At 51.1% G+C, this 25,616-nt stretch overlaps 11 protein-coding genes across 11 annotated transcripts; 6 read left to right on the forward strand and 5 right to left on the reverse strand.

Annotated features, from left to right (window-relative positions):
* Positions 1 to 26: 26 nt before the first annotated feature.
* Positions 27 to 1,224, reverse strand: pex20 (the record flags this gene model as incomplete). The annotated part of the gene is made up of 3 exons (XM_058472566.1): positions 27 to 146; positions 253 to 1,050; positions 1,111 to 1,224. The coding sequence occupies 3 exons, from the start codon at positions 1,222 to 1,224 to the stop codon at positions 27 to 29; spliced, it is 1,032 nt and encodes a 343-aa protein (XP_058331569.1).
* A 244-nt stretch (positions 1,225 to 1,468) lies between these two features.
* Positions 1,469 to 2,736, forward strand: sec13 (GTPase-activating protein SEC13; the record flags this gene model as incomplete). Its single annotated transcript, XM_058472567.1, has 6 exons — positions 1,469 to 1,471; positions 1,528 to 1,572; positions 1,668 to 1,783; positions 1,845 to 1,875; positions 1,946 to 2,355; positions 2,412 to 2,736. 6 exons carry the CDS (start codon positions 1,469 to 1,471, stop codon positions 2,734 to 2,736), a joined length of 930 nt encoding a protein of 309 aa, XP_058331570.1.
* Positions 2,737 to 2,881: 145 nt separating this feature from the next.
* On the reverse strand, positions 2,882 to 4,362 carry N7468_003271 (uncharacterized protein; the record flags this gene model as incomplete). Its single annotated transcript, XM_058472568.1, has 5 exons — positions 2,882 to 3,271; positions 3,321 to 3,415; positions 3,472 to 3,769; positions 3,811 to 4,275; positions 4,324 to 4,362. The coding sequence occupies 5 exons, from the start codon at positions 4,360 to 4,362 to the stop codon at positions 2,882 to 2,884; spliced, it is 1,287 nt and encodes a 428-aa protein (XP_058331571.1).
* Positions 4,363 to 4,521: 159 nt separating this feature from the next.
* N7468_003272 (putative MFS myo-inositol transporter) lies at positions 4,522 to 6,269 on the reverse strand (the record flags this gene model as incomplete). The annotated part of the gene is made up of 3 exons (XM_058472569.1): positions 4,522 to 5,665; positions 5,727 to 6,023; positions 6,085 to 6,269. 3 exons carry the CDS (start codon positions 6,267 to 6,269, stop codon positions 4,522 to 4,524), a joined length of 1,626 nt encoding a protein of 541 aa, XP_058331572.1.
* A 269-nt stretch (positions 6,270 to 6,538) lies between these two features.
* N7468_003273 (putative AAA family ATPase GCN20) lies at positions 6,539 to 9,213 on the reverse strand (the record flags this gene model as incomplete). Its single annotated transcript, XM_058472570.1, has 8 exons — positions 6,539 to 6,890; positions 6,941 to 7,409; positions 7,466 to 7,552; positions 7,643 to 7,816; positions 7,866 to 8,169; positions 8,237 to 8,317; positions 8,376 to 9,101; positions 9,151 to 9,213. The coding sequence occupies 8 exons, from the start codon at positions 9,211 to 9,213 to the stop codon at positions 6,539 to 6,541; spliced, it is 2,256 nt and encodes a 751-aa protein (XP_058331573.1).
* A 986-nt stretch (positions 9,214 to 10,199) lies between these two features.
* N7468_003274 (uncharacterized protein) lies at positions 10,200 to 10,505 on the reverse strand (the record flags this gene model as incomplete). Its single annotated transcript, XM_058472571.1, has 1 exon — positions 10,200 to 10,505. The coding sequence occupies one exon, from the start codon at positions 10,503 to 10,505 to the stop codon at positions 10,200 to 10,202; it is 306 nt and encodes a 101-aa protein (XP_058331574.1).
* A 588-nt stretch (positions 10,506 to 11,093) lies between these two features.
* Positions 11,094 to 14,063, forward strand: N7468_003275 (uncharacterized protein; the record flags this gene model as incomplete). Its single annotated transcript, XM_058472572.1, has 2 exons — positions 11,094 to 11,111; positions 11,172 to 14,063. 2 exons carry the CDS (start codon positions 11,094 to 11,096, stop codon positions 14,061 to 14,063), a joined length of 2,910 nt encoding a protein of 969 aa, XP_058331575.1.
* Positions 14,064 to 15,858: 1,795 nt separating this feature from the next.
* N7468_003276 (uncharacterized protein) lies at positions 15,859 to 17,311 on the forward strand (the record flags this gene model as incomplete). The annotated part of the gene is made up of 3 exons (XM_058472573.1): positions 15,859 to 16,082; positions 16,140 to 16,501; positions 16,557 to 17,311. The coding sequence occupies 3 exons, from the start codon at positions 15,859 to 15,861 to the stop codon at positions 17,309 to 17,311; spliced, it is 1,341 nt and encodes a 446-aa protein (XP_058331576.1).
* A 47-nt stretch (positions 17,312 to 17,358) lies between these two features.
* Positions 17,359 to 17,993, forward strand: N7468_003277 (uncharacterized protein; the record flags this gene model as incomplete). Its single annotated transcript, XM_058472574.1, has 2 exons — positions 17,359 to 17,681; positions 17,750 to 17,993. The coding sequence occupies 2 exons, from the start codon at positions 17,359 to 17,361 to the stop codon at positions 17,991 to 17,993; spliced, it is 567 nt and encodes a 188-aa protein (XP_058331577.1).
* Positions 17,994 to 19,385: 1,392 nt separating this feature from the next.
* Positions 19,386 to 20,621, forward strand: N7468_003278 (uncharacterized protein; the record flags this gene model as incomplete). Its single annotated transcript, XM_058472575.1, has 1 exon — positions 19,386 to 20,621. One exon carries the CDS (start codon positions 19,386 to 19,388, stop codon positions 20,619 to 20,621), a length of 1,236 nt encoding a protein of 411 aa, XP_058331578.1.
* Positions 20,622 to 21,434: 813 nt separating this feature from the next.
* On the forward strand, positions 21,435 to 25,288 carry phoC (uncharacterized protein; the record flags this gene model as incomplete). The annotated part of the gene is made up of 9 exons (XM_058472576.1): positions 21,435 to 21,506; positions 21,629 to 21,804; positions 21,882 to 21,966; positions 22,038 to 22,166; positions 22,219 to 22,269; positions 22,356 to 23,903; positions 23,945 to 24,767; positions 24,851 to 25,020; positions 25,073 to 25,288. The coding sequence occupies 9 exons, from the start codon at positions 21,435 to 21,437 to the stop codon at positions 25,286 to 25,288; spliced, it is 3,270 nt and encodes a 1,089-aa protein (XP_058331579.1).
* Positions 25,289 to 25,616: the final 328 nt, after the last annotated feature.

A 25,616-nucleotide genomic window follows, 5' to 3' on the forward strand; every position in this document is an offset into this window, starting at 1 on the left:
TGTGGACTTTCTTACTTCGCAGAGCACTATGCCTGGTCAGAAGGGAGGGAATGCTCCTTACTTATACTGTCGGACGATACGACAGAATCTCCGGGGAAAGATTGCCCTGGGTAATGCCGACCGCCAGGATGAAGAGACTGAACCGTCTAACTCAAGTAGTTAGTACAAACAAAAGCCTGCATAGACTGACATCAAGATACCGGTAAATCTGCCGCGCTTGACAGCCTAACCGTCTAAGGGTTTGTTACTGACTTCGCGAAACTCGTCTCCTTCCACCTGAACCTCGCGATCACGGATGCGGCGCATCAAGGCAAGGAAATTACTCTGTTGGAACTTCGGGCTTTGCTCATGTCGGACACTTTCAAGGAGCTCTCCCGCAGTTTGTGCTAGAGCATCGGCATCGTGGGTCTGGGTCTGTGGATTTTGATCGGTCTGAGAAATAGTGTCGGAACCGATTCGTATCTCTTCATGGACCGTTCCCAGGGTCTGAGGCAATGGCTCTGGCTCTATTTCTTCCTTTTTCTCGGCCTCTGCGGAAACAGCTTCATGCTCTTGTAGTTCCAAATCCGCCCGCGCTTGTGCAAACGCAGCCTCGAAGGCCGAGTCGTCAAATTGATGCTGCTCGGTATTTTGCTCGGTTCCTACGCCTTGGTGAGCTGGCTGCATGTTCATGGAATTCATGGAGCTATTGTATATTGAGCGGCTAGGAGCAAATGCCGGTTGATAGCCATGACTCTGTACTGGGCGGGTTTGGGAATGAAACGCTGGGCCACGCTGCTCCGCTTGCTGGTTGAGGAATTCGTTCTGCCACCCCATTTGCGCGACAGGGACATTTTGTAGTTGCGGGGCCGCCGGGCCCGATATATGAAGGTTTTGGAAGTCAGATGCCCAGTTGGCGCTTGGGGAGGTTACTGGAGCTTGTGCCGGGGCTCCAAAGTGAGTCTGGGCAGGATGCTGTACATTTGGTAAGGCAGGCCCTCCCAAATTAGCCTCAAAGGCCGCGAATTCGGGGTCCAGGATACCATCCCGCGAGTTCTGTGAGCGGAAACCCTGTGCTAGTTCTCAGTATCAGGGTATTCATGCCGAGTTGATCCTTCAGCGGTGGATTACCTGCGCCGGAGGCTGTCGGCTAATGAAGCGGTCTTGTTGCAGGGTGCGGTCGACCGACGCATGCTTCTGGAAGTTCTGTAACGCGTTCGATGGGCCACAAGTGGCATCACCCATGACTTCGGTATCGCTAGCAAGGCAAACCTTGATTACCACGAAGAATATGTAAAGAGAGAAACCAGAGCGGAGAAAACATGGGGAAGTATATCGTGGGGCAACCGAGGCAAAGGCATGTGTGAGTCACATGACCATAATGAGTAATCACTGATAAGGATAAGCGGTTGTTGTGGCTCCAGCGCATTCGATCTGGACATCTGGACATCTGGACATCTGATACCTTTCGGTGGCATCTTCCGGCACCATGGTGAGCTCTAGCTCTTCAATTGGAAGTTTCTTGTTCTGCGCTAATACTTGACCTAGGCGGCCCCTCAAGTTATCTCCAATTCGGGGCACGAAGACATGATTGTACGTACCAGTCTCGAGGGGCCGGCCCTCGTCACCCTTTGAAGCTTATGCTTCAGCTCTCAGACATTGATATCTGACACTATTATCATTTCTAGCATGATGCGGGATTAGATTACTACGGTCGCCGATTGGCTACTTGCTCCTCCGACAGAACGATAAAGATCTTTGAGATCGAGGGGGAATCACACCGCTTGGTTGAGACTCTGAAGGGGTAGGTTTATACCTTTAATAATCTAATATGGAAAATATCTTGCTAATACTTCTCTGGGCAGTCATGAGGGTGCAGTCTGGTGTGTCGCATGGGTAGGTGTTCCGAGATTGAATGTCTATATTCTGCCGTTGTGATTATAGCTAACCCAACCGCTCACCACAGGCGCATCCCAAATTCGGCACTATCCTGGCGTCTTCTTCCTACGATGGGAAAGTACTCATTTGGCGTGAACAACCACAAAATGCTACTTCGCCTGCCGGTGGCAGTACGTGGACCAAGGTCTTTGATTTCTCCCTCCACACGGCCTCGGTCAACATGGTATCTTGGGCTCCTCACGAGAGCGGATGTCTCCTTGCCTGTGCTTCCTCTGACGGCCATGTGAGCGTCCTCGAATTTCGCGACAATAACTGGACTCACCAAACTTTTCACGCGCATGGTATGGGAGTGAACTCAATCAGTTGGGCCCCAGCCGCTTTTGCGGGCAGCTTGATTAGCTCAACCCCAGGGCCTGGACAACAGAGACGCTTTGTGACTGGTGGAAGCGACAATCTCATCAAGATCTGGGACTATAAGTACGCCTCTTCCGAGGGACTATGTATATGGTTACAAGCTAACATTCCCCCTCCAGTGCCGAGACCAAGACCTACAACCCCACCCAGACCCTAGAGGGACACTCTGACTGGGTACGAGACGTAGCCTGGTCACCTAGCATTCTGTCCAAGTCGTATATTGCCTCCGCTTCGCAAGATAAGACTGTCCGGATTTGGACCTCTGATGCATCCAACCCTAACCAGTGGTCAAGTCAGACTCTTGAATTTGACACCGTTCTGTGGCGAGTAAGCTGGAGTTTGAGCGGGAACATCCTAGCAGTCAGCGGTGGAGACAACAAGGTGAGCCTGTGGAAGGAGAACCTGAAGGGCCAGTGGGAGAAAGTCAAAGACATCGAAGAGTAGTTTCTCATTCCATATCTTTTATTCCCTTGATCACATAATCGGGATTGAAAACTTTGTTATGTACATTCAACCAGAGCTTTCTGGCATATCCTCTTAGCCGGGCTCAGGGCAATCACTGTAGGAAAGACAGGAACACGACTTCGTGCTAAACGTCCCAGAAAACGAACGGGCCTCTTCCACTTCCGGTAGGTTCCTTCATATCGACCCACCGTCCCAACATCATCCTGCCTCCGGGAATAACGATTGCTTCGTACCCGTGAACCCAGCGAGCCGAATTGTGTTCCCCGGTGCCGCGTTCGTCCCCATCAACCTGTTCGCAGATGGCAAAGCAAATTCGAGTCCATCCATGGAATCCTCCGTAAGCAGCCGTGATGGGCTCGGTGAAACCGAACAGCGGGTTTTCTGCGCTCTTATAGCCATAGGTCGACTGAACGCCGCTGAAGTATTCCCGGTGTGCCCCTTCCTCTTGAGGAATGATCACGTTACATTCATCAGGCCAGAATGGCTCATCGGACTGGGATGTTATCTTCAGGGTCTGGCGTTTATTGTTAGTTGCGTCTTGTACCTTCTATTAGGGAACTCACTAGGATGTCGACCTGATCCCAATGGGAATCGAGGTCAGCACAAGTCTGCCGTTGTTGGAGTCCTGTCAGTGTATCTGGCATGGGATGAATGCAGGCTGCTCCTCTGTCAGTATAGATAGCCTTTCCGGTTCTCGTGTGTTCGGAGTCTCACAGTAATATCCCATCCAAGAAACACTGAGGCCTTCAGCCTTGGGGTCGGCCTTGAACATTTTGGGCTTCAATCTACGAGGCAGTCGAGAGAAGGAGTCATAGAATGTCGCCTCTTCACGAGTCAAAATATGACGTTGCCAAAAGCTGCGAAGGTCCAGAAGGGCAGCAAAATCGAAGCTTCCATTTCGTACTAAAGGCACCATATCTCCGTCGTTGTACGAATATGCGGTAGCAATATCGTAGTCGGTGCGAAGGCAGGGGATCGTTATGGTACTGTCGAACGCAAGCGCAGTCATATACTGGATGTTCAGGTCAGCGAAAAATCAGGGAAAAGGCCTACTTCTATGTCACCGACGATTTGAATTGCATGGAAGACTTCTGATGGCTTTTTGGTCTTTGGTTGGTTCAAAAACTCAACGTTGGCCATAACCTCGCGGATTCGAGCATAGTTCTTGGATGTCGAGTTGCCACCTCGCAAAGGCAGAGCCAATGCTTCTGTGAGCATTGTCTGGATGACTTCAAGCCACAAGGCCTTCTCCTTGGCTTTTCTCTCCTTGCTGCTTGGTCTGAAATTCATCTTCTGGGGGAGAACGATTGCGCGAGTCTGATATTCATACATCAGCTCACGAGATGTTCTGCCCTCCAGGGGCAGATCGTATTTCGCTCGAAAGCGACTTCTCCATGTCAATCCCTCGAAACTCAGGACTCTGCTCTTCGCCTCCTTGCAAGTAGCGGCGAGGTTGATCAAGTCTTGATCATTTTGAAGAAGCGCTGCCACTTGCTGGAGGATCTGGATGGGATGAAACTATTAATATACACAGATGTACCTCGATTAATTTGCAAGACCCCGTACCTCATTCGGAAGCTTCAGAAGGTGACTTCCTGCTGCCATTGTGTTTAGGCACAAGTGCTAGTGATGTTGCAGAGTTGAGTGGAGAGAGAGGAAGAGAGAAGAAGAAGTGGGGGGTAGTAGAGGGAATAGTAGAGTGAATGTGAGGCAGGACATACAATGACATTCACTCACAAGGTCAGAAGACAATCTAACCCCAATCTAAGTCGATATTTCCTCACGAGTCCCCTCTCTTCGGCGCAGGCTTTCCTTCACTCCCCAGCCATCAGCCAACAATCCCTTCACTTCTTCCAGCCCCAAGCCACTCATTTCTGGATAGATCGCTCGTATGGCCACCCACCCCACTGCACAGATCCCTGCATAAACAGTGAATGTCCATGTAGGTGTCATCCATTCCATCATTGGCAAAAATGTCAGGCCGACTATGAAGTTGGATCCCCAGTTGGTTGCCGTGGCTAACCCAGATCCCAATGACCGTACGTTCAAGGGGAACAACTCTGCCTGTTGCCAGGGCACATTTCCTAGTCCAAAAGCATAGGCGGCAACATAGATTATCAGACTCAGCAAGATGAGAAAGGGATAAAGACGATTGCCACTTTCCTGACCCTTTGGACCATCTGTTTCGGGGCTGAAGGAAATATCCAAGGAAGAGAATGCCAGCGCACAAAGTCCCAGCGCGACTATCATCACAGGTATCGAATACAACAGGATGCGACGGCGGCCAATTCTATCAATATATACGAATGCAACCAGTGTGAAGAGAAAATTAGTGCCCGCGATTGTGAGTGAAGTCAGAGTTGGCGAGGAGAACGAAAGAGCCGAGAAGATGATTCCCGAAAAGTACATCAGGCTGTTAAACCCGCACAGCTGCTGGGCCGCTTGAAGCATCATGGCAATTGTTAGAGCCCTCCGATTGCCCCCTCGGAAAAGTGTTTTTAAACGGTGAGAGGTATCGCGCATCCACTGGGCAGAAATGCCAGGCGGTTTCGTGCCGTCTATGTCCACTCTTTCTTGAGCAATTTCACTGCGTATATCCCGTAGTACTTGATGGACTACACGATCACGTCCCTGTGAGGTTTGGTAAATGCGCTTCAGGACGCTGACTGCCTGGTCATCCAAGCCAGCTTGTATAAGCCACCGTGGTGTCTCCGGCAAGAAACCGAGGACCGCAAATTGAAGAAACGCAGGCAGGGCTCCAAGGCCCACAATCCAACGCCAGCCGCCGACAGCATGGGAAAACAGCCACCCGACAACGTATGCAACAACCTGACCACCTGTAATCAACAGGCTAAGGATTGTGACCAATCGACCCCGGGCATGCGAGGGCGCTACCTCTGCGATATACCTGAGCCAAAACGTTAGCTATATATGATACCGTGGTCTGCATGCTTCAATGGTCACAATACAGGGGAGTTATAGCGCTCGCGCTGCCAATCGCAAGTCCGACTATGCTACGTCCAATAATCATGATCCATACATGGCTTGTGAAGGTCTGGACTAGGGCCCCCAAAGCAAAAAGACCGTCAGCCACTAGGATCACGCGGCGACGACCCCACCTGTCCGCAAGAATACCAGTGAAAGGACTCGCAATCAGTGCGAAGAAGCTAGTGCTGGAAGTAATGAGGCTTTCATCAAGCGTCGACAGTGGTCGATGCGAAAGGTCTGAGCCAATCGTCACCAAAGTGGAAGATATGACGCCGGTACTGAATTTCCCACCCCCGTTAGCCACTGGAAACAGGGGCATGCCGAAGAAATCTCACTTACTCGTAGCCAAACAGAAGTCCACTTATCCCGGCTGAGAATGTAAGGAACCATATGAACCACCCATCCGAGGTCGGCACGGGCAAGATATCGTCTCCGTTATCAAGAAAGGAATCGGCACTTGGATCACCCGAGGAGAGCAGTGGAGCATGAGAGCCGACGTGCTCATGGCCGTCCCCTGATATCATTGTCGCGGTAGAATGGCGTTGACCTGAAAGAAGACTACCTAGGGAGGTTCACGATAAGCACCAGATAACGCCCGGGCGGGCCCCAAGCTTAGGTGATCCAGTTCGGGCCCGGGGCCTTCCTATAACTACTGCGTACTGGAATGTCTAGGAACAACTTGATTGGCGCAAGTTTCCGAGAAACACGAGGTTTAATTCTGATTACGATCGTGATTCACATTTCCTTCTTTGAGGGTAGGTCCCTTAAGTCAAATATATTGCAACATGAAGACTTAATGTTTAGCTACCACACCAGCCTCATCAGCTTGCGCACTAATCATCTTCTTGTACGCCTTGACATCTCCATCAAATTTATGCACCGTTCCTTGGTCACAGACCCAGAGACTAGTGCACACATTCTGAAGCATGGTAACGTCGTGGGAGACCATGACCACACCTCCCTCGAATCGCGTAAGTGCTTCGGACAGAGCATCCATACCTTCGATATCCAGATGGTTGGAAGGTTCGTCGAGCACCAGAATGTGAGGATTGGTGAGGGACAAGCACGCAAATGCAACACGGGACTTTTGACCTCCTGAGAGTAGCTCCATCCGTTGGAGACCAGTCATGCCGGTAATACCGAATCTGTGCATACTGTTAGATTGGATCACGGACTCGGGAGGATGGATACTTACGCGCCAAGGTGCCGTCGGTATTCTTCGTCACTCTTGCCCGGGTATGTCTTGGCCATGAAGCTCACGGCGCTAGTGGTCAGGTCCAGGGCATCTACATGATGCTGCGCGAAGAAACCAATGCGCAGTCGTGTATGGGCAGAGATCAATCCCTTGGTGGGCTGAAGCTGACCGGTGAGAAGTTTGAGCACGGTGGTCTTACCAGCACCGTTCGGCCCAACGATACCAATCCGAGAGTCCAATTGCACATCCAGATCGACATCTTTAAGAAGAGGCTTCTCGGGGGTATAGCCAAAGCAGACATCGGACATTTGAACGATTGGAGGTGATAACTTCTCAACCTCCGGGAATTGGAAGTGAACGACATATTCACTTTCTGGGGCTTCCAAGACCGGCATACGCTCCAACTTTTTGATCCTGGACTGGGCCTCTGATGACTTTGCAGCATTATAACGGAACTTGTCGATGAACGCTTTGGTTTATGTCAGCACTCCGTTCATGATTTGTCGTCTCAGTGCAGGGACTTACCTTGTAGGTGCGCTCGTTCGGCCATTTGCTTCTCGTACTCGCGCTTGGCGGTCTTCCTTCGCTCTTCCTTAGTGGCATAGAACGATTCTACCATATGTCAGTTTCGAAGACGTAAGGACATTCTCCAAGAGAGGGTAAGAGAAGGGGAGGGAGGGGGGGGGGGAGGGGTTCGCTTACCGAAGTTAGCTCCGCGGTAGTAATCTAATCTCTCTGAATGCTGGTGAATAATGTCGGTGGCCACTTCGTTCAGGAATGCACGATCGTGGGATACCACAAGGACAGTGCTAGGATAACCCTGAAGATAGTTCGATAGGAAGGTAATAGACGGAACGTCCAACATGTTCGACGGTTCTGCCAGAGTTAGCCGTTGAATAAGTTCGAGTTCGAGGGATCAACCAACCGTCAAGAAGCAGCAAATCAGGCTCACAGAAAAGAGCTCGAGCCAATGCCAAACGCATTCGCCAACCTCCAGAAAACGTCCGCGTTGGGTATTGTTGTCGCTCGGGAGAGAACCCAAGACCAGCCAAGATACTTGCTGCACGCGATTCGGCCTTGTCTGATTCCATTTCGGATAGTTTGGAATAGATATCGCTCAATGTAATGTCCAATCCCTCGCGCTCATGGTCCAGTCGTGCAGCATCTTTCGAAGTATCTGCTAAAGAAGACCTTTCTTCTTCTATAGCAGCTAGCTGATTGGTAATTTTCTAGAAAGCGTCGTTAGTGGAATCCTCGCTGTACCAGGCACTGCCACTTCATTCATATGATACTTACAGTTTGCTGCTCAAGTAGATGCTTGCGCCAAACGTCTGCATCCAAGACGGCCTGAAGAGCCGGGGTCTCATCACCTGTGATCTGAGGAAAGCAAGTTAGCACCAGTGAATGGAAAAGGGTTTCTGGAGTCTTATCAGACCTCTTGCTCTACATGAAGAATTGAGATATGGTTTGGAATAGCGACTTCTCTGCGGCTCAGAGCCCGTAACAGAGTAGACTTTCCGATACCGTTTTGACCCACAAGACCATAACGACGACCGTAGGCGAGAGTTAGATCGGCATCCGTCAAAATACGCTGGCCTCCGATTGTGATATCAATTCTATCCAGTTTCACATCCTTGCTCTTAGACTGCGAATCGGAGCCGATTTGTAAAGGATTGACTGCCATGAAGAATTCTTCATATGTCATTGTTTCATCAGGTTGGTTGAGTAGGCGTGACGACTCATATTGCACGGTTTTCATCTGCTTCTTCTCTTGCTTGGCTCTAATCTTGCGTTCAGCCTTCTCCAGCTTCTTCTTATCCACTCGAGATTCCACTTTGCGAGCGTTGGCCGATTCCAGGTCCACGTTGCCTGCTGCCAGCCCCATAGTCGAGGAGAGATTACGCTGGGAACCGACATTGATGGTTTGATCCAGCTTCTTAGCCGTGAACGGCATTTGTCTGCTCTCTGCGTCTATACCATTGGAGGAACTAAGAGTCGTGATGAACTTCTCTACTAGATTCCCAATTGCATCATAGTTTTGCGGCGAGAAATCGCCCGACGCAGAGACCAAAAGCTCTGTCACTGTTTCTGCAGCTTCAGCGAGAGGGGATGGCGCATTTGCATCCTCCACGTAAAGGTTCGAGGCGTGGGTCAAGTATCCCTCGAAACTAATTAGTTTTTGTGAACGGCAGAAGCGGGCAAGTACATACCACGGAGTATTCGGAAATCACCCTGTCCAGACCAGGGATCTGGGCCTGGATTTCGGCTTCCATGACAGATTCAGTGGATGGAGGCTAAGCTTCTTCGACGAGCCAAGGTGATATCAACGTGATTTGAAGATCTGGGGTAGAATCAGTTGCGAAAGTGGCGTGTTTTTCAGTGCGTTATCGATAAGATCACGTGGCTCCATGGGCAGCTTTTTTGGCGGAGTCGCCTATGGAAATTCACATGCATGAAGGTCACCAAACTAAAGTATGAGTACCACAGACTACTTCCCTAGCCTTTACGTGGTGGCTATTTGAATGAGTTCTTTACCGGATAAGTGCCTCCTAATGAATCTACTACTCTGGAAGGTTTTCAATAAACCTGCGGAGTGGGAGTCGCACAGGAGCATTTGTAGTTTGTTTATCTAGACCAGCCCTACTAACCAAACAATCCGGACTTTGGCCAGTGGATGTCTATGCCTGGATGACTGGTAGCCATTTATAGCTTTGCACATGTTTCTGCAATCTACTAATTCAAATTGGAATCGTGGCACTACGGCTTGCGCATCTGAAGGCCTGCCAAACCGGCTGGCGGCTGGCGGCTGCAGGGGCTGTTTCTGTTCCTGTTGGGCCCAGACCGCGGATCAACCATTGGACCAGATTCATCTGACAAAATCAATAATGAACACGTCAGGTTACTGCAGATAGGAATTGGTCATCCCTGCCTAGCGCTAATAATTGGCCAGAGGGGCCGGAGACAAACAGTGTTCCCTTGAGGGTACAAATGCCCACTTTTCTGCCTCAGCAATCTCTCCAGCGCAGCGCAACATTGTTGAGACATGGAAAACTTTGTTTTTGACTCTTGGGATTCTGGATCCGATCGGCTGACCTTAGCTCAGCACGAGAAGTTCCATCTCGTGGATCGGTACAAAAGTCAGCATGTACGAACCGCTTGCCGTGTGACCCACCAGCTGAGTGGCCCCTTTCATTTACAAGGTGGGGAGTATGACGCTATCCAAGATGTGGTTTCCAGGATCTTCCAGATCGTATCCTGTTTAGGAGATGGGAAGCGGAATAAAGGCCCAGGCGAGAAGTTTGACCAGCAAACAAGTCTGCCCAGCAGGAATGGACAGATCGAGTGGATGACAGGCTTCGAGAAGGCTGGAGTCGCCTAATGCATCTTGTGGATTACGGGACTCATGCGGATTGGGTGTTTCAAGAGCGGGAGATGCCAAGGTCGGCAGTCGCAAGGGAACAAGTTCAACCGAGTGGACACCGATCGCGCGACTAACGATCCAGGTGGAGGTCCCCCGGGGAATTGCGCTTTTTCCTTGCTGAGCTGAAAGCTTCCGCTCCCACATGTGAGCCGCAAGGGAGACCCGCACTGAATGCTGGCCGTTTGGGAGGACGGGAGGCGATTTGCAATGACTGGCGACAATAGTGCTGATTGTCGAGGTCCAAACGTACGAGTAGCTGGGTCTATACCCGATAACATCCGTGGATACAAGTCGAGAAGAAACAACAAATGACCATAATTCTTGTTCGTCGGATCCAGATCCAGATCGGGCAATCCATTGTTAATCTCGACCTCCTAGCGTGCCTAATTGCCCAGGCCCCAAGTTGAGTTTAGCGCAAAAACTCCCCGTTGTTGTTGTTGTTGATACTACTTTCGTCCCTCGTTTTGTCCCTTCATTTCCCCTCCTTCACACGCCCTGCAGGGCATCGGGGCCGGTCTACTCTCCTTAATTAGGGAGATATCAGCCCTCCACAGGGCATTGTCCATTTCCATACGGGCCACCAGAACCCTCTTGGTCCCTGACACACGAGATCCGGTTCCCGACTCACGCTCGCTCAACCTCTTCCCCGCAACCAAATGGAATGTCACCCAAGACTCTTGATCCTGTGGAGTTAAGCTGGAGAGTGCGCGACACTCTCAGCATTCTCGGAGGATGGACCACGTATCTACCGTATGTTCATAGCTTTTCGTCCCCCCTCCCCACTTGGAGAGTAAAACTAAAACCTCACAGCTCTGTGCTTTAAGCACCGTCGGAATCGCACCCACTGGCCTTGCCTTGGGCCAAATTGATCGCAAAAAATCGCGCTTGCGACAGAAAACATTACCTCATATTCGGCCCCTTTCCCTTGACGCAATCACCCCGGACGAAGTGCGACCAAGCACTTCTCGGATCGGCCACCCCGCGGCCCAGAAACCACACAATGAGAATCATGATAATCAGCCTTCACGGGGTCTCCCTTTACGCAGGGCTTCATTTTCTTTTGGAGCAGCTAGAATGCGTCGCCGCAGGCAGACCATGACAACAACTCCAGTACAGATCCGCGAGAACGAGGCGACCGCATCGTCAGTACGGCGACCATCAACTAGCTGGCTGCGGCGGCTATCCATCGTCTCTTTTCAAACCGACAGTCCTGCCGCCAACAGCCCAGTAACACCGTCTTTCCATGGCTCTGAGAGCCCGATTCTGCCCGGCCCACCCAGCCACCAGCGCAAACCCCCCAATAAATTAACCAAGCGCCCGTCGTCCCAACGATCCAATGTCAGCCCCCTGTTTGCCAACCCACCCGGGTCTGCTGCGGCCTTACGTAGACCGGCAACCAGCTATCAACGGTCCGAGACATCGCGCGTGCAATTTCCTCTTGTCACAGACTTTGAATCTCGTGGCGCCGAGGGCTCGGAGTCTCTAGCAGCAATGAGCAAGTTTCAAATTCATGCCCAAACTGAATGGGAGCCATATTTGTTTTCCCGCAGTTCGAAATCGCAATCAAGGCACATTGTACCTGATCCTAATACATTGCCCGTCCTGGTTCCTGCGCCCTCGGTCATAACCAGAACTGCGTCCATGCCGAACAATAGTCTCTCCGAGCCTATCACCCCGCAAGTAGTGGCATTCCGTGATCCATTTCAAGGTTCAAAAGACCAGATCACACCGCTGCCTGTCCCAATTGGGCGATCTGCTCATAAACACTCATACTCACTCAACGATGGGGAACCGAAGAGAATCGTTGTGAACACAGTGACTGCATCCGGAGCGCCTCTTCTGGGCCGGCCTCGTGGGGGATCTCTGAAGCGCGTCAAAGGAAGAACTTTCTCTGTCCCTCGCTCCGAGCTTTCGAAGCCTGACACGACGTCAATTGACGTGCCACTCTCACCCCCGCGTAATCTGCAACGGCCACGACGAAATATCACTGACCCCAGTATCTTCCGTCAACCGCATGCTCTCTCTCCTCCTAATCTCTCCTTAGCTGGGTTCCCAAGCAGCTCTCAAGTAGGCCCCCGATCAGTGTCACAGGACTATAGTATCGGTTTACAGCGCAACCGTCCGTTAACGTCCGATGCTGTCGCACTCTCTACTTGGCAGCACGCCTGTCGTTCAGAAAACCATCCATATTCGTCTCTTCGCCGCCGGCCCAAGAGACACTCGATTGCAGCTTCGGATCCACCATCAACAGTGATTGGCTCTGACGACACCCGAGTATTCACCTCCAGTGATGAATACGAGACTGACATCATGACGGACTATTGGGATTCGATCCGCACGCGGGAAGTCGGACGGGGCGATCTTAAGGGGCTGCGAATTGAGACGATGTTTGATCAAGTAGGGGCGCGGCTGTCGAATGAGGAAGTTACCACCCTGGAAGATTTGTTACCACATGGTTCATTCGCATCCCGCTTGGAAAGAGACCCGTCCCTCTTCACTGGCTCTCTTCTTCCTCCCATTCCTGTTCACATTGACGATGAAACATCCTTATTCGAAGGTGAAGCGGAAACGCACAGTATGATCGATGACTTGCCGGCTGATCTCGAAAGAGCTCCTCCAGCCATGTCCAACCGAGAAGACGATGAATTTCCAGAGTTTCCCCCTGACCTTCCACCAAAGGAGCTGAAAAGTCAAAAAATGAACATTTTTGACTGGTCTGAGCAGTCGCGCCCAGATCGTGATCTGTCAGACTCTGAGACACGGCCAAGAACGGTTCATGGAAAGCAAAACGGCGTTGACCGAGGAAGCCGAACTGCCTGCCGTAAAGTTCCATCGACGATTCACTTAAGGAGCCAAAGTGTGCCTGTTGCCAGAGAGGTGGCTACAAATGACTCACGTCAAAGCTCCGGCAAATTCGGTACATGGGGTCTAGGGACGAAGGGAGTGAGTGAAGATTGGGACAGTGACTTTGAATTTGAGGATGAAGATGACGCCACCCCAAGTCAAGAGACGAAGTCAACTGAACCCGAGGCAGGGGCAGCACAGAGGATGGCTGTGCCTCAGGCCATTCTTGAGCGGCAGGCCAGCTTGCGGGGTCAATTTGGCCAGGTGCAAGAGCTCACACTGTTGGTGGAGGAACTCAAACGCCTGAGACATCAGGCGAGTGTGCTCGATATTCTCAGTGGACCGTCGAGTGAATTATGGAAAGAAGCCGAAGGGATTGTCAATTTGGCGACTATTGACGATGAGGAAGATCACCGCTCTCCCCCCGGTTCACCTTTGTCCCTCACCTTTAGTTTCGACGACTCGGATGAGGAAACGTTGAATGGGAAACGCAACAGTGCTACCTCCTCACAACCGGCTGTCCAACCTCATAGCCAAGCTCTCAAACCATTTGCCCGGGATTCGCCCAAGTCGAAGTCTGTCCTTGACATTCTCCAGCCTGAACAACGCCCAGACGCTACCAGACTGAACACATCACGACCTCAGAAGCTTCCGTTCGATACATCCTCCCTGCGAGATTTGGTTGTTCGCGCAGGCGTGGTAACTCGTGCCCTCAAGGAAGTGATTCGTAAAGTCGAAGGCGTTGATTCTAACCCCGAGAGCATGTTTCCCTCTGATCCCCCTTTCCGACGAATCTTCGATCAACCTTCTCATGATGATTTAGCGAGCTTTGACGCCGCATTGGCAGAAATGCGCTGACACCTCAAATCTCCACCTCTCCTTTCCGAGTCACGTCCCAACGTCTTTTCCCGATTATCATGCCTTCAACTCCTGCACGATGAACGACCGATCTCTTTCTCGTTCGGGCATTTTTTTTCTCAAAAGCCATTTCATACATGTGTACAACTTTCCATCGTCCTGTATTCTGTGTACCTTGCTACGCCATGCTTCCTCCATGTGTACCCGACCACATATTGTCGACGAAGTAACCCTGACTTTCCTATGTTATGCACCTGACCAACATTCCCCTCTTCCGGCATGTTTCTCTCTTATTTGCTTCCCATTCATCTTTGTTGCATATTTGCGCAGCTTATACTCCATAATTGCGCCGTAATATTCTTGAAGGCTCCTGATGATGTGCTTAGTGATGATGTCTGAAGAATGAGGGCCTTTGATAAAACAAGGTCTAATGTTATGCATATTTAGCCCAATCTTCGGGGCAATACTCTGGTACAGATGTCCTCCCAATATCTTCTTCATCCTGATACTTGTCTGTGGCGGGTGTAGCTATGTGTAATTCGGGGGTCCAATCGTTGTCTACTACTATGCGATTCAAACTTGCATTACAACTGCGAACTACTCTGGTTCGTCCACGAAGAGAAGCTTACGGCCAGGTACGGATATACGGGGGGGGACCACTGAATAACTAGTTAGTTACGAGTCAGCGGTTGACTAAGAGGCGTCAAACCCCTTTTAGGCATGTACATAGTTAAAGGAGCGTATATCAACCCGGAGGCAATCCAAAAGCACGTATGAATATCGTGCCTTGTATCACGGAAGAGTTTCATACCACTGATTTACAAGAGCGGAGAAAGTCACAAAATCGACCCTGGAGCTAAAAAGAGCGCGATGCACCAACTAGCAAGAGAGCCCTTGGGCAGAACGGTGGACTAAGACGGAAAGGGAACGCCCGACGTCTCAGATTTAGAGCGCATGGCTCAGTGTGGCGCGCTTGGGGCTGATGTACACACACCGGGGACCCTTACAGGCTGTTGGAGATGTACTGCGTAAGGGTACGAACAGAAAGATAGCAGTACACCAGGGGACACCAGTAACAAAGGTAAGAGGAGGGTAATGAGACGGGCCCCCGCTGGTGCCAGGTACACAGCCAATCAGCATCGCGGTGCCCCTGGACCAGAGATGAGTCTACTCTGGGGCCGAAGTCTCACGGCCTTGCATGCTGCAGAAGACGAGATTCTTCGTCACGGTGGACGGCTTCTAAGACAACAACAGGGCCCAAAGTCTAAGCAAGCAAGAAACCAAGGACCTGGGCACCTGGGCAGAAGGGGAAAGCAGAAGAGTTTCTAATTTTACCGACCCAGGAGCTCAGGGGAAACCGAATCCACACTGACGGGGTCACTAGTCCTGCTAGTAATCCATCCATCCATACAGAGCACGCAGCGTATCTCCGTGTATTGTATTCCGTACCTGATTCCCATGAGGCCCAGAATCTCGCCCCTTCTCCTCTTCTCCGTCCTTCAACTCTTGTCACCACCCTCATTCATTCCCTTTGGCCGCTGGCCTGCCACTCTTTTGGTATCATCGCGAAGGACCGTGGTCCTCTTCCACTCTTTTCACCTTTGATTTAAGATTTGGCAACTGTTGCAGCACTCTCGTTTCCCCCCCCCCAAAAATCGCTCACCTGAACTGTGCCGGAACCTTGTTCAATGACTTCGAACTAAATCTTTTCACCCGACTGTTTTATTTGTTCCTCGTGTCGACCGGTCTTCGTTCTGGTAACGAACATTGTCGACTGGCTCTTGGCCCTCCCATCATGCCTCACCACCATCATGCCGATATGATGATGAGGCATCACCATGTCGAGCGGCAGGGCGTCCCATCCGAGCCATTATCGGATCTGTTTCCAACACCGACAAGTATCGAGGCAGACCTGTCTGTTTTGGTGCCACGTTCAGATAGCACATGTGGAGGCCAGTCATGCGAGAAGCCCGCAAGCAACCTCGAAACAACAGTGTTGCCCGTGGTACTTGGTGCAGGGTAAGCGGTTGTGCGTAGAGTGATCCTTGAACCCATGCTGACACGATGTTTCTACAGTGTACCTATCATATGTGCCATCGTTGTATTGATCATTCTACACCGCCGTCATGTCAAGAAGTTGATGCGAGAAGACGCAAATGATAAGCACAAATCCCTGGATTTTGGCCTAGATCCCGTGGGTCCACCAAGACGTAATAAGGCACATCCTGGAACCCCCCAGATGATGGAACCCGCTCATGGCAAGGGCTTGTCGCTCGATATTGCTCCGTATCTGATGCCCCCTGGTCTACACGGCTCTCGGGACTCTTTGAGCTCCGTAGCTCGTTCAATCGATGACGACAAGTATCGACCGGCTACCTTCCTTACGCACGACAATGCATCTGTCCGATCATTCCCTAGGAATCGCGATGACGCTTCTAGTTTTACGGGATCCCGGCTGGGTACCAATGAAGAACCCGACGCTGGTCTTCTGAGAAATGCGCAGCGGATATCTCGCTCGTCTCCACCGAGGCACCGAAGCCCCCCCCGCCCAAATGGGGCCTCCATCTCCCCAGAACGATGCTGATCTTGGGGTTGGAGCGAATTATGTTGCCCCAGAGCATGAAGCCCACGATAAATCAGGCGCGGCTCCCGAGCCGGAGTTCCATCTGGATGCACCTCCAACCCTGAACTTCGAAGCCGAACCGCATCAGGATCATGCTTATGATCGCCCTAATTTCCCGCTGCCAGAAGCGCCGGCCGAGGCTCATACTACACCCTCTACTCAAGAACTCCCACGCATTTCGTTGCCTGCTAGCGATATCACCAGCAGTGATTATGGAGATGATCATCGCAAATCCCAGTTCGTGATTCCTGAAGTGAATGTTCATGGCACAGAAGAACATGTACCGCTTGAAATTCCAGAGCCGGACAAGTCCCCAGAGTACCCGGAAGAACCCCAGAATCTCGACTCTGCGTATGTCAACCCCCGAGACACTCGCCGGTTGACTCTCGGAGTGCGCCCATTGCCACCAGAGGATCCATCGGACAACCCTGAGCAGCGTGCCAACCGGATTCGATCTTTCTACAAAGAATACTTCGATGACAGTAAGCGAGAGACTACCTATTACGAGGATTATGACCCTGAATTCTATGATGGTGGCTACGTGTACGATCCAGCCACGGGAGAGTACTTTGATGCCGCCGCTCCCCTCTTCCCTACGCTGAGCCCATCGGTCGCCGAGCCATGACTCCCCCTCCACGAGCTCCGCCCCGGTTCCAGGGTGCGGCCCGCCATATGGCTACGGGTTCAGCGGGCTATAATGGAGTGGGTACCGGTCCGCGAGCATTCTCTTCTGCCTCTGGCCAGTTGCGCGGTCCCCGGGCTCCTCGTAAACCAATTCCACCTCCTGCGCCACTTACGATTCTCCAGTCTCCGCATATGCTAAAGGATGATGCTATCATGTCGGCAGTTGATTTTGCGCCTGGTTCAAGCTTCCGTGATCAGCGCGATGGTACACCCGGCACGCCTACTGGCGGTGTGCGTCCCTATAGTCCCTCTATTCGTGCTCACACTCCGCTTGTTTCGGCTTTTGACGAACTTGCCGCAATTCCTAGCCCGTAAGTTCTTCACTATCTCAGATATCTCTCCGATTTTCGATGTCAGATCTTCTAACTCGACGTTCTAGACACGCATTACGCAAGTCCGGCACCTATACTAGCTTGGATTTCGCCCCGCCTGGTCGTTTCAGGGGTAATGATGGTGGTAGCGAGACTGGCAGCGTTCGCAGTATGCGTACCGGTATCTCCAACACGCATATGAACAACATCCGTAATGGTAACTACCGGGTCAGCCGACTGCCGGCCGATATGGTGGGCACTCGAGACGACATGATGGCCAGCTTGAAGCCCGATTGGGGTATGAATCGATAAGCCCATCTCACCATTTGCTGTCACGATCTTGTTATTCTAGGGTAATATGAACACCCTGTCATGACCTCTCTGCAAAGGAGGACGGTTCTGCCTCCCGGATTTGATTGTTCTAGCTTTACTGAAATTCCTTGTCTTTCTTACCCCCTTTCTTTCTTTCTTTATTTACTTATTTTTTTTTTTTTTTTTTCTTTTTTTGGGGGCGTATATAGAAAATGGTTGGACCCAGTTACATTTTGTGTCCCGTTCCAGGGCGATCTCTCTTGGTTTTCTCGAATTGAATTTCTTTTACCGGTCCTTCTCGAGGTACTGGCTGTATATATATACGTGTTTGTGTTTATGTGTCCGTGGTGTTGTGTGTACATGTATACCTTGCATGGATCCGTGATTACTTTTACTAGCGTAGACTATCATCGTCATGTGGCCCAAGGCCTGGATGCGTCTTGGTAGATCCACTTGGTCATGTTTGTAAGGCTGTGGGGCAGATCCATCCCCCTTTCTTTTCGAATTCATCACGTATGTATAAGCGGTTGAACGAAACGGCTGCCCCTTCTACACTGAGAATTGGAACCGGTGAAATGTATATAGATATAAACAGTATTGTATGATCGAGTAAAGGAACGCAGAAAAACCATAATGCCAGAATCACGGAAACTTGGGGGTTTTCTCCAATTTCTCCACCAGCAAAAAAATCTGAACCGTTGGCACCAAGCCTGCTCGTCCAATCGCGCCGCCCCGATCCAGGCGCAAGTGAAACAAAATGCCGAATGCAACGAAGAAAGAGATTGTTGGAACCGTCAACATTGGCCCCAGAAGAATTGAGGAAGCCGAAGCAAGAGAATAAAAGGGTTTCCCGGAAATAGACATACGAGAAATACAGAGGGCCTAGTAATCTACCGTCGAGATGACGGATTCCGAAATTGTTCCCGGCTCCACCCTAGTAATAATACGCCTCTAGCGTACACCGTGGTATTCCCATAATCCACACAGCCCCCCGTTCCTCTCAAACCCCCCCCGAATCCGGCTTGCTCTCCTCCATCTATGGCTCCCGACTAGACGAGTCCGGATCTCTTCTTTTCTTCTCTCTACAAACTCTTTTTTACTGTTCATTACTCGCCTTGCTCATGTGGTGATTGCTTCTCTGCGGTCAAGTTCTCTCCTCTCCCCGAGGCAACCGTTGTCGCTTCATTTCACTTCGTATCCTCGTCACTCGTTCTTCTATCTGAATATCCTTTCGTCTTCATTCCGGTTGGAATCCTTAGAATCTCAGGGCGGCTTACTCCTGCGACATCCTGCACGATCGGGCCCTCAGCAGCGTTATTGGCACCCTCGTCACCTCGGTCGACGCTTTGAAGACTTAGAACATTTGATCCCGAGCCTTCTTGCTTGATCACAATGTCTACCGCGAAAGCCGTCGCTGCTGCGGCTACGACGAGTGCTTCTCCTGACAAGACCAATGCGAGCGCGAGCAACACCGAACCTGCCTCCTCATCGGCTGATCCAACAACCTCGGCAGCAGCGCCTACAAGCCCCAGTGAAACGTCCACTAACCCCGACCCCAAACCCACGACTTCTGCCACGGTGACTTCGGATTCTTCCCCAGCGCCTTCGACTGCGCCTTCGCCTTCGACTACGACTACAGCCCCTCCCACGTCGACTGTCGAACCCACCACTTCCACTACCACTTCCGAGGCTCCCACAACGACAACCGCCCCAAGCACGACAAGCAGTGCGAGCACCAGCAGTACGGAGACATCTACCCATACCACTGTGCCCCCGAGTACAACAGTCGTAGTAGTGACATCCAGCGACACTGTCTACACATCTCCAGTCGTCAGCGCAACCCCAACTTCGACTGACTCTGCGGCTGGAGCGTCATCAAGCCCCGCCGCTAAGAGCAGTGGCTTGTCCACCGGTGGTACCATTGCCGTGGCAGTTGTTGTGCCAGTGGTTTCGGTGGCCCTTATTGTCGCGGCCGTGATTTGGTTCTGGCGCAAACGCAAGGCGAATAAGGCGGCAGAGGAAGAACGCCGTAAGGAAGTGGAAGAATACGGCTTCAACCCTAATAATGATCCTACGCTGCCTGGTGTAGGAGGAGCTCTTGCAGCCAAAGATGATACTGCAGCCGGTTATCGTGGCTGGGGTACGACATCGGCCGGACGGAAAGCGTCTACCAATCTTTCGAGCGGCATGGGTGGCTTGGCCATGTCAGAGGGTAGTGGTCCCGGTTACTACCATGGGGCAACCCCCAGTGAGGGAACTGTGCATTACTCGGATGGCGTCCGACCAGATTCGGGCGAGGTCGAGCCTGTTGGCGTGCTGGGTGCAGCCCCGGTGGCTGCCAAAAATAACCGGGGGGATATTCATCGGGGCCCCTCTAACGCATCATCCGCCTATTCGGCGGCTAATCATTCAGAAGCATCGGAAGAGAGCCACATGTCAGCAGCTCACCCCTCAGGTGGATATTACGGGGATAACCCATACTATGGAGATTTGAGCCAGCACGGCGCATATGGTGAGGATAATTACCAACCCGTCATTCGGGATGTGTCAGCGCGTCGCAACACTCGCATTGAGAACCCTGGTGTTTTTCCTCGGCAAGGGAACGCCGGGATTGCTCAGAACTTCTGATTTCAAGCTGGGTCAATTTTTCGTGCCAAAAATTCGATTCTTCGTCCTGTTTCATTCTTACCACTGCTGATTCCACTCCTTTGTTTTCGGACGTGATGTCCTCCTGGCTTAATCGCCCCGATGTTTATTTCTTATTCTTATTCTTTGTTTTTTTCGTCCTTGGCGTGATGGATCCTTCGCTTCATGTGTTTATTGACTTGTACCTTTTCTCTCCTGTCTCGATTCCCTCCCATAATTGGCCGTTTCCCCCTTTCTTGGGATCACTACTCTCTGTGACATGCCTTCACTTCCCCCCTTCGATCTGTCTGATATACATCTCGCATCTGGTTCTACCATACCCATCCTTTTTGATCTTTCTGTTTGTTTCCCCAGGCAAAAGGGCGGGGGAAGCTTTACAACATGATGTACATCTCCTTCCCCCCACCCTTTTCATGTCACATTTGGAGTTCTTCCTGGACTTTGAAATTGTTCCTTCTAACATTCTGTGATTTTGCTCTTTCTCCATATATAGTTTGACGAATCGAGTCACCTGGGTGGTGATTTAGTGTAAACGCAGAAGTGCCATCAATAGAGTCAAGATAACATAGTCATCCCGGTCGAGAGCTCGACCAGTAGTAGGCCGGACCTGTCGATCTAGCTGCATGGAGCTGGGGCTCGAGAGTACATGAAGATACCTTGGAAGCACCAGGGGCGATATGGATTGCGTTGTACTTGGGAGGTACCGACTCCCCACTAACCGCAGCCCATCGTCCGGCAACGTGCGCGTGCTGTTCGCGGTGATTGGTGGTCCGAGCTCCCCACTCCCGGGCTCAAATGAACTTCACCTTTTACTCGCCCTTTTTGGGATTGACTAGGAGAAAAGGAACAGACTGGACCCCGCTGGCAGTGTGTCGACTGCGGTGCTCTTTTGCGGGACCTGATTTCTGCCAGAGAAGTCTTTCTCCCTCCTGCCCTGCATACCATCAAGAGGGTATGCGACACATCTTGTCATACATCTGGTGACACAGCGCTTGTCCCACTATCATCTTCCCCACCTCATTGCGCAGACCCCTCCTTTCGAATCGAGGTCGTTGGTGACTTTGCGATACCGCTGTGAATCTTCCGTGTATACTCGCCCGCATTCTCTGTCCCTCCACGAGAGCGAGCTCGATCCCGCCCTGGGACCCTTCTCTTTCGCCTCGAGGTCGCGAAGATGTGAGTTTCCAACTGCTTGCAGCAACGTGCCAAAACGGCCATTCTCTAATTGGTCCCCACCCACAGGAAGTTTGGAAAGCAGATTCAGCGCCGCCAGCTTGATCTTCCTGAATATGCTGCCAGCTTTGTCAATTACAAGGCGCTGAAGAAGGTAGGCTATACTCCATCCCGCCCCCTTCGACCGGAAGCTTTCAGCGTTCATACTTACGGCTTTTCTTTTAGTTGATCAAACAACTCAGTGCTACGCCTACCATCCCAGCCCAGAAGACTGCGGACGAAACTGCTCAAGATGATAATTTGGACCCCCAAGCCTCCTTGCGGGCCAACAAGGAGGTTTTCTTCTTTCGCTTGGTAATATCTACCCCGGAGGGAGCCTTGACCAGCTGCTAAATTACCATTTCAGGAACGGGAGATTGAAAAAGTCAACGCCTTCTACCTTCAAAAAGAGTCTGAGGTAACTCCCACGTCTTTGCCGACACTCATGAGAGAAAAGGGGAAAAAAAGAAAAGAGACTTTGCTAACATTTATGGCACAAACTAGTTCTCACTTCGACTCAAAACATTGGTGGACAAGAAGCGAGTGATACAGTCTCGTACCATATCCAGCTCTAAGGCCCCTTCGAATTTCATGGCCCTGTTTGAAGGATTCCAGCAATTCGATGGAGACTTGAACAAGTTACAGCAGTTCGTGGAGATCAACGAAACCGCTGTCTCGAAGATACTAAAGAAATGGGACAAAACGTCCAAATCGCGCATGAAAGAGCTTTATCTCCAACGTGCGGTTGAAGTACAGCCGTGCTTTAATCGTGAAGTCCTTCGTGACTTATCTGACCGAGCTACCACAGCCCGGTTGGAATTGGAAGCCTGGGCCGAAGGCGAGAACTTGCAACTTGATATATCCCGGACTTCGGAGCGTTCTGCTGCGCCCACCTTCGTTATAGAGGAGGAGGAGTTAGATCTACAGGTTCTGCAGTCCGCCTCAGCGGGTAATCTGCAGATTTTGCGGGAGTGGGTTAACAAACTACATTCATTCCCGGATGCCCGTGACCGAGCAACCCGAACATTCCTAGCTGCAATTAATGGGTTTCCAGACGACGTCCTAGCCCTTCTCCTGGAAAGCGGGCTGGTTGATATCCACGCAGAGGACGATATAAACGAAAGGAATTGTCTTCATGAGGCTGCGATATCCGGACGTGAATTCATCCTCAAGGCAGGCCTTGCAGCTTCGGTCAATATCGCTAGATCTGACGTTTATGGCCGAATCCCCCTACACTATGCATGCATGCACGGCCGGGTGGATATGGTACGAGAGTTGTTGAGGGTAGGCCCGGAGTCAGTTGATATAATGGACCATGACAACTTTACTCCTTTGATCCACAGCATTGTGAAACGCCAACTGGCCTGCGCTAAGCAGGTCCTTCTCAGCAATGCTCGCATCGACCCGTCTTCTGAATCTGATCACATTCCATTAAACCTCGCTTGTCAGCATGGTTCCCACGAGATTGTGGAGATGCTTCTCGAACGGAACGCCAAGTTGCTCCCCGATGCAGAGGGGCTCTATCCTCAACATATGGTAGCCCGGGCCTCTCAATCCCCCGAGCTCTTGTTACTTCTTAAGGATCATGGCGCAGATCTCGACCAACGTGACAAGCTTTATCAATGGACCCCACTATTCCATGCGGCTAGCGAGGGCTGTGTTCCATGTCTGCGGACTCTGCTGGAACTGGGTGTTGATGCCAACGTCATTGATGAGAAGAATCTGTCCGCCATGTATTACGCTGCATGGGAAGGTCATCTTGAATGCATGATGCTTCTTTGGGCTCAACCATCTAACAAAAGGCAGCCAAGCGTCGGCTCGAACGGACTCATCGAGTTCAGCGCCGTGGACACAGGCTCTGAGATGGACGCTGTCGATGGCATCCCAGACCTTTCCCTCCCACCTCCCATTATTCCTCTTCGTCGATACGGTCATAACTTCCTGGACAAGAAGGTTTTCATCCAACTTCTGTTTGATCAGGGCAATAATTGCTCCATTGCATTTGACCAAGCTGGGCGCCATCCAGCTGCCCGCCTCACCATCTCTTCCAAGGTTTCAGACTTGATTCCCGTACCATAATGCTTCCCATCCAGGATGACTCGCGATCAATATCGTTCCATGTGGATAACCTGGAGACTTTCACACTGGATTTTGAGATTTTTCCAACGTTTGGTTCTAAAGTCATCGCCAAGAGTGTGGCTTTGCCAGTGGTCTTCCATGCGGAAAGATCCAGTACAGGCTCCAGTTGCCTCCCTCTCTTTGACCCGCGGCTTCGGTCGATAGGTCAACTTCGGTTTAATTTCCAGGTCATCAAGCCTTATCACGGTGACCCATTGGAGATCACCCATTTTGCGACTTACTGGAAGGCAACGGGCGCTGATTCCGAACACAATGGGTTGGTTACAGGGTCAAGTCTATCGGGAGATTATGTGCAGCTTTTCGTGCAACTAACGCGTGATCGCGTACCGGTTCTCTATCCTCAATTCATGATCAATCACCATGGCATTGATATTCCGGTCTGTCAATTGACCTTTGCACAGTTCCAGGCTATTGGCGCGGAACGCGGAATCGACCGACAGCAGACAATCCAGTTCTTAAGTGCCGAAGCTCATAGCCAAATGCCGCAGACACATCTCCTTTTAGCCGAATCATTCATGTCATTGCGGGACGCTTTAGAGGTGCTACCTGTTGAAGTGCATGTCAATCTTTCCATCCTCTATCCCTCGAGTGCCGAAGAAAAGGCATTGGAGATGACATCGCTGGCTGATGTCAATAGCTTTGCGGATTCTATCTTAACCGATGTTTTCCATCATGCACGTGTCACCCGCAATAGTCACCCCGACTTTATGCGTTCCATTGTATTCACTTCTTACAACGCCAACATCTGCAGTGCTCTGAACTGGAAGCAACCGAACTGTAAGTGTTTTTTTCTCCACCCTTCTCCCGACCTCGGTCCTTTTGGTTCGTCCCTAGCCGGATATCCAGCTGATCTTTGGCAGATCCTGTCCTTCTTTGTAACGATTTGGGCCAGATTCGGGATCTGGCACGCAATGTGGACATTCTGCCCGATGTCAATAGCAGTGGACGAGCTTCAATGTCTATCAAAGAGTCGGCGCGAATCGCCCAGAGCAACAACTTTATGGGCTTGATATGTCGCTCCAGCCTTTTGGTACGTTTATTTCATAGAGCCTGCTTCGTGTTTTTGCTGACTGCTCTTGCAGAACGTGGTTCCTGCTCTCGTAGAGACCATCAAGGAACTAGGTCTTGTCCTAGTGGCCGACACCTCCGATGAGACAGGCCAGCCAGACCGTCAGGATTCTTTGACGACCGCCGATCCCATGGGCGTTGCCGAATGGGCATATCGTATGCCTGATGGTGTGAATGGCACGATGAAAGCTAACGGTATCCTCCGGTTCAATGATATGATCGACATGTGATGTGACATTCGCACGTCACTGCATTTTAATGTTCGTTTTGCTTCGTCCCGATGACGTCCACGGGATTTGAGTAGCAGGGGTCCAGTTGTCTCATTAGCGATTTGCTAGGTTGGCCATACAACCTGGTGGTGGGACTTGAAAATTTTTTCTTTTTTTCTCTTTCTAATGCTTTCTTCTTCCTGCCAGCGAGTTGAAATGCGTCGGACTAGATGCGTCGGACTAAATGTCCTTTTCTCTCTTATATCCCGGTCCTCAGGTCGGCGCTGGAATAGACGGTTCCTTTGAGGATCTGATGCTGTATCATACATGTATTGTGTAGAATTGAAGT

The sequence above is a fragment of the Penicillium chermesinum genome (assembly GCF_028974085.1).
Source record: "Penicillium chermesinum strain IBT 19713 chromosome Unknown utg000003l:1.0-5111272.0:1.0-5115320.0, whole genome shotgun sequence".
Taxonomy (NCBI): Eukaryota; Fungi; Ascomycota; class Eurotiomycetes; order Eurotiales; family Aspergillaceae; genus Penicillium; species Penicillium chermesinum.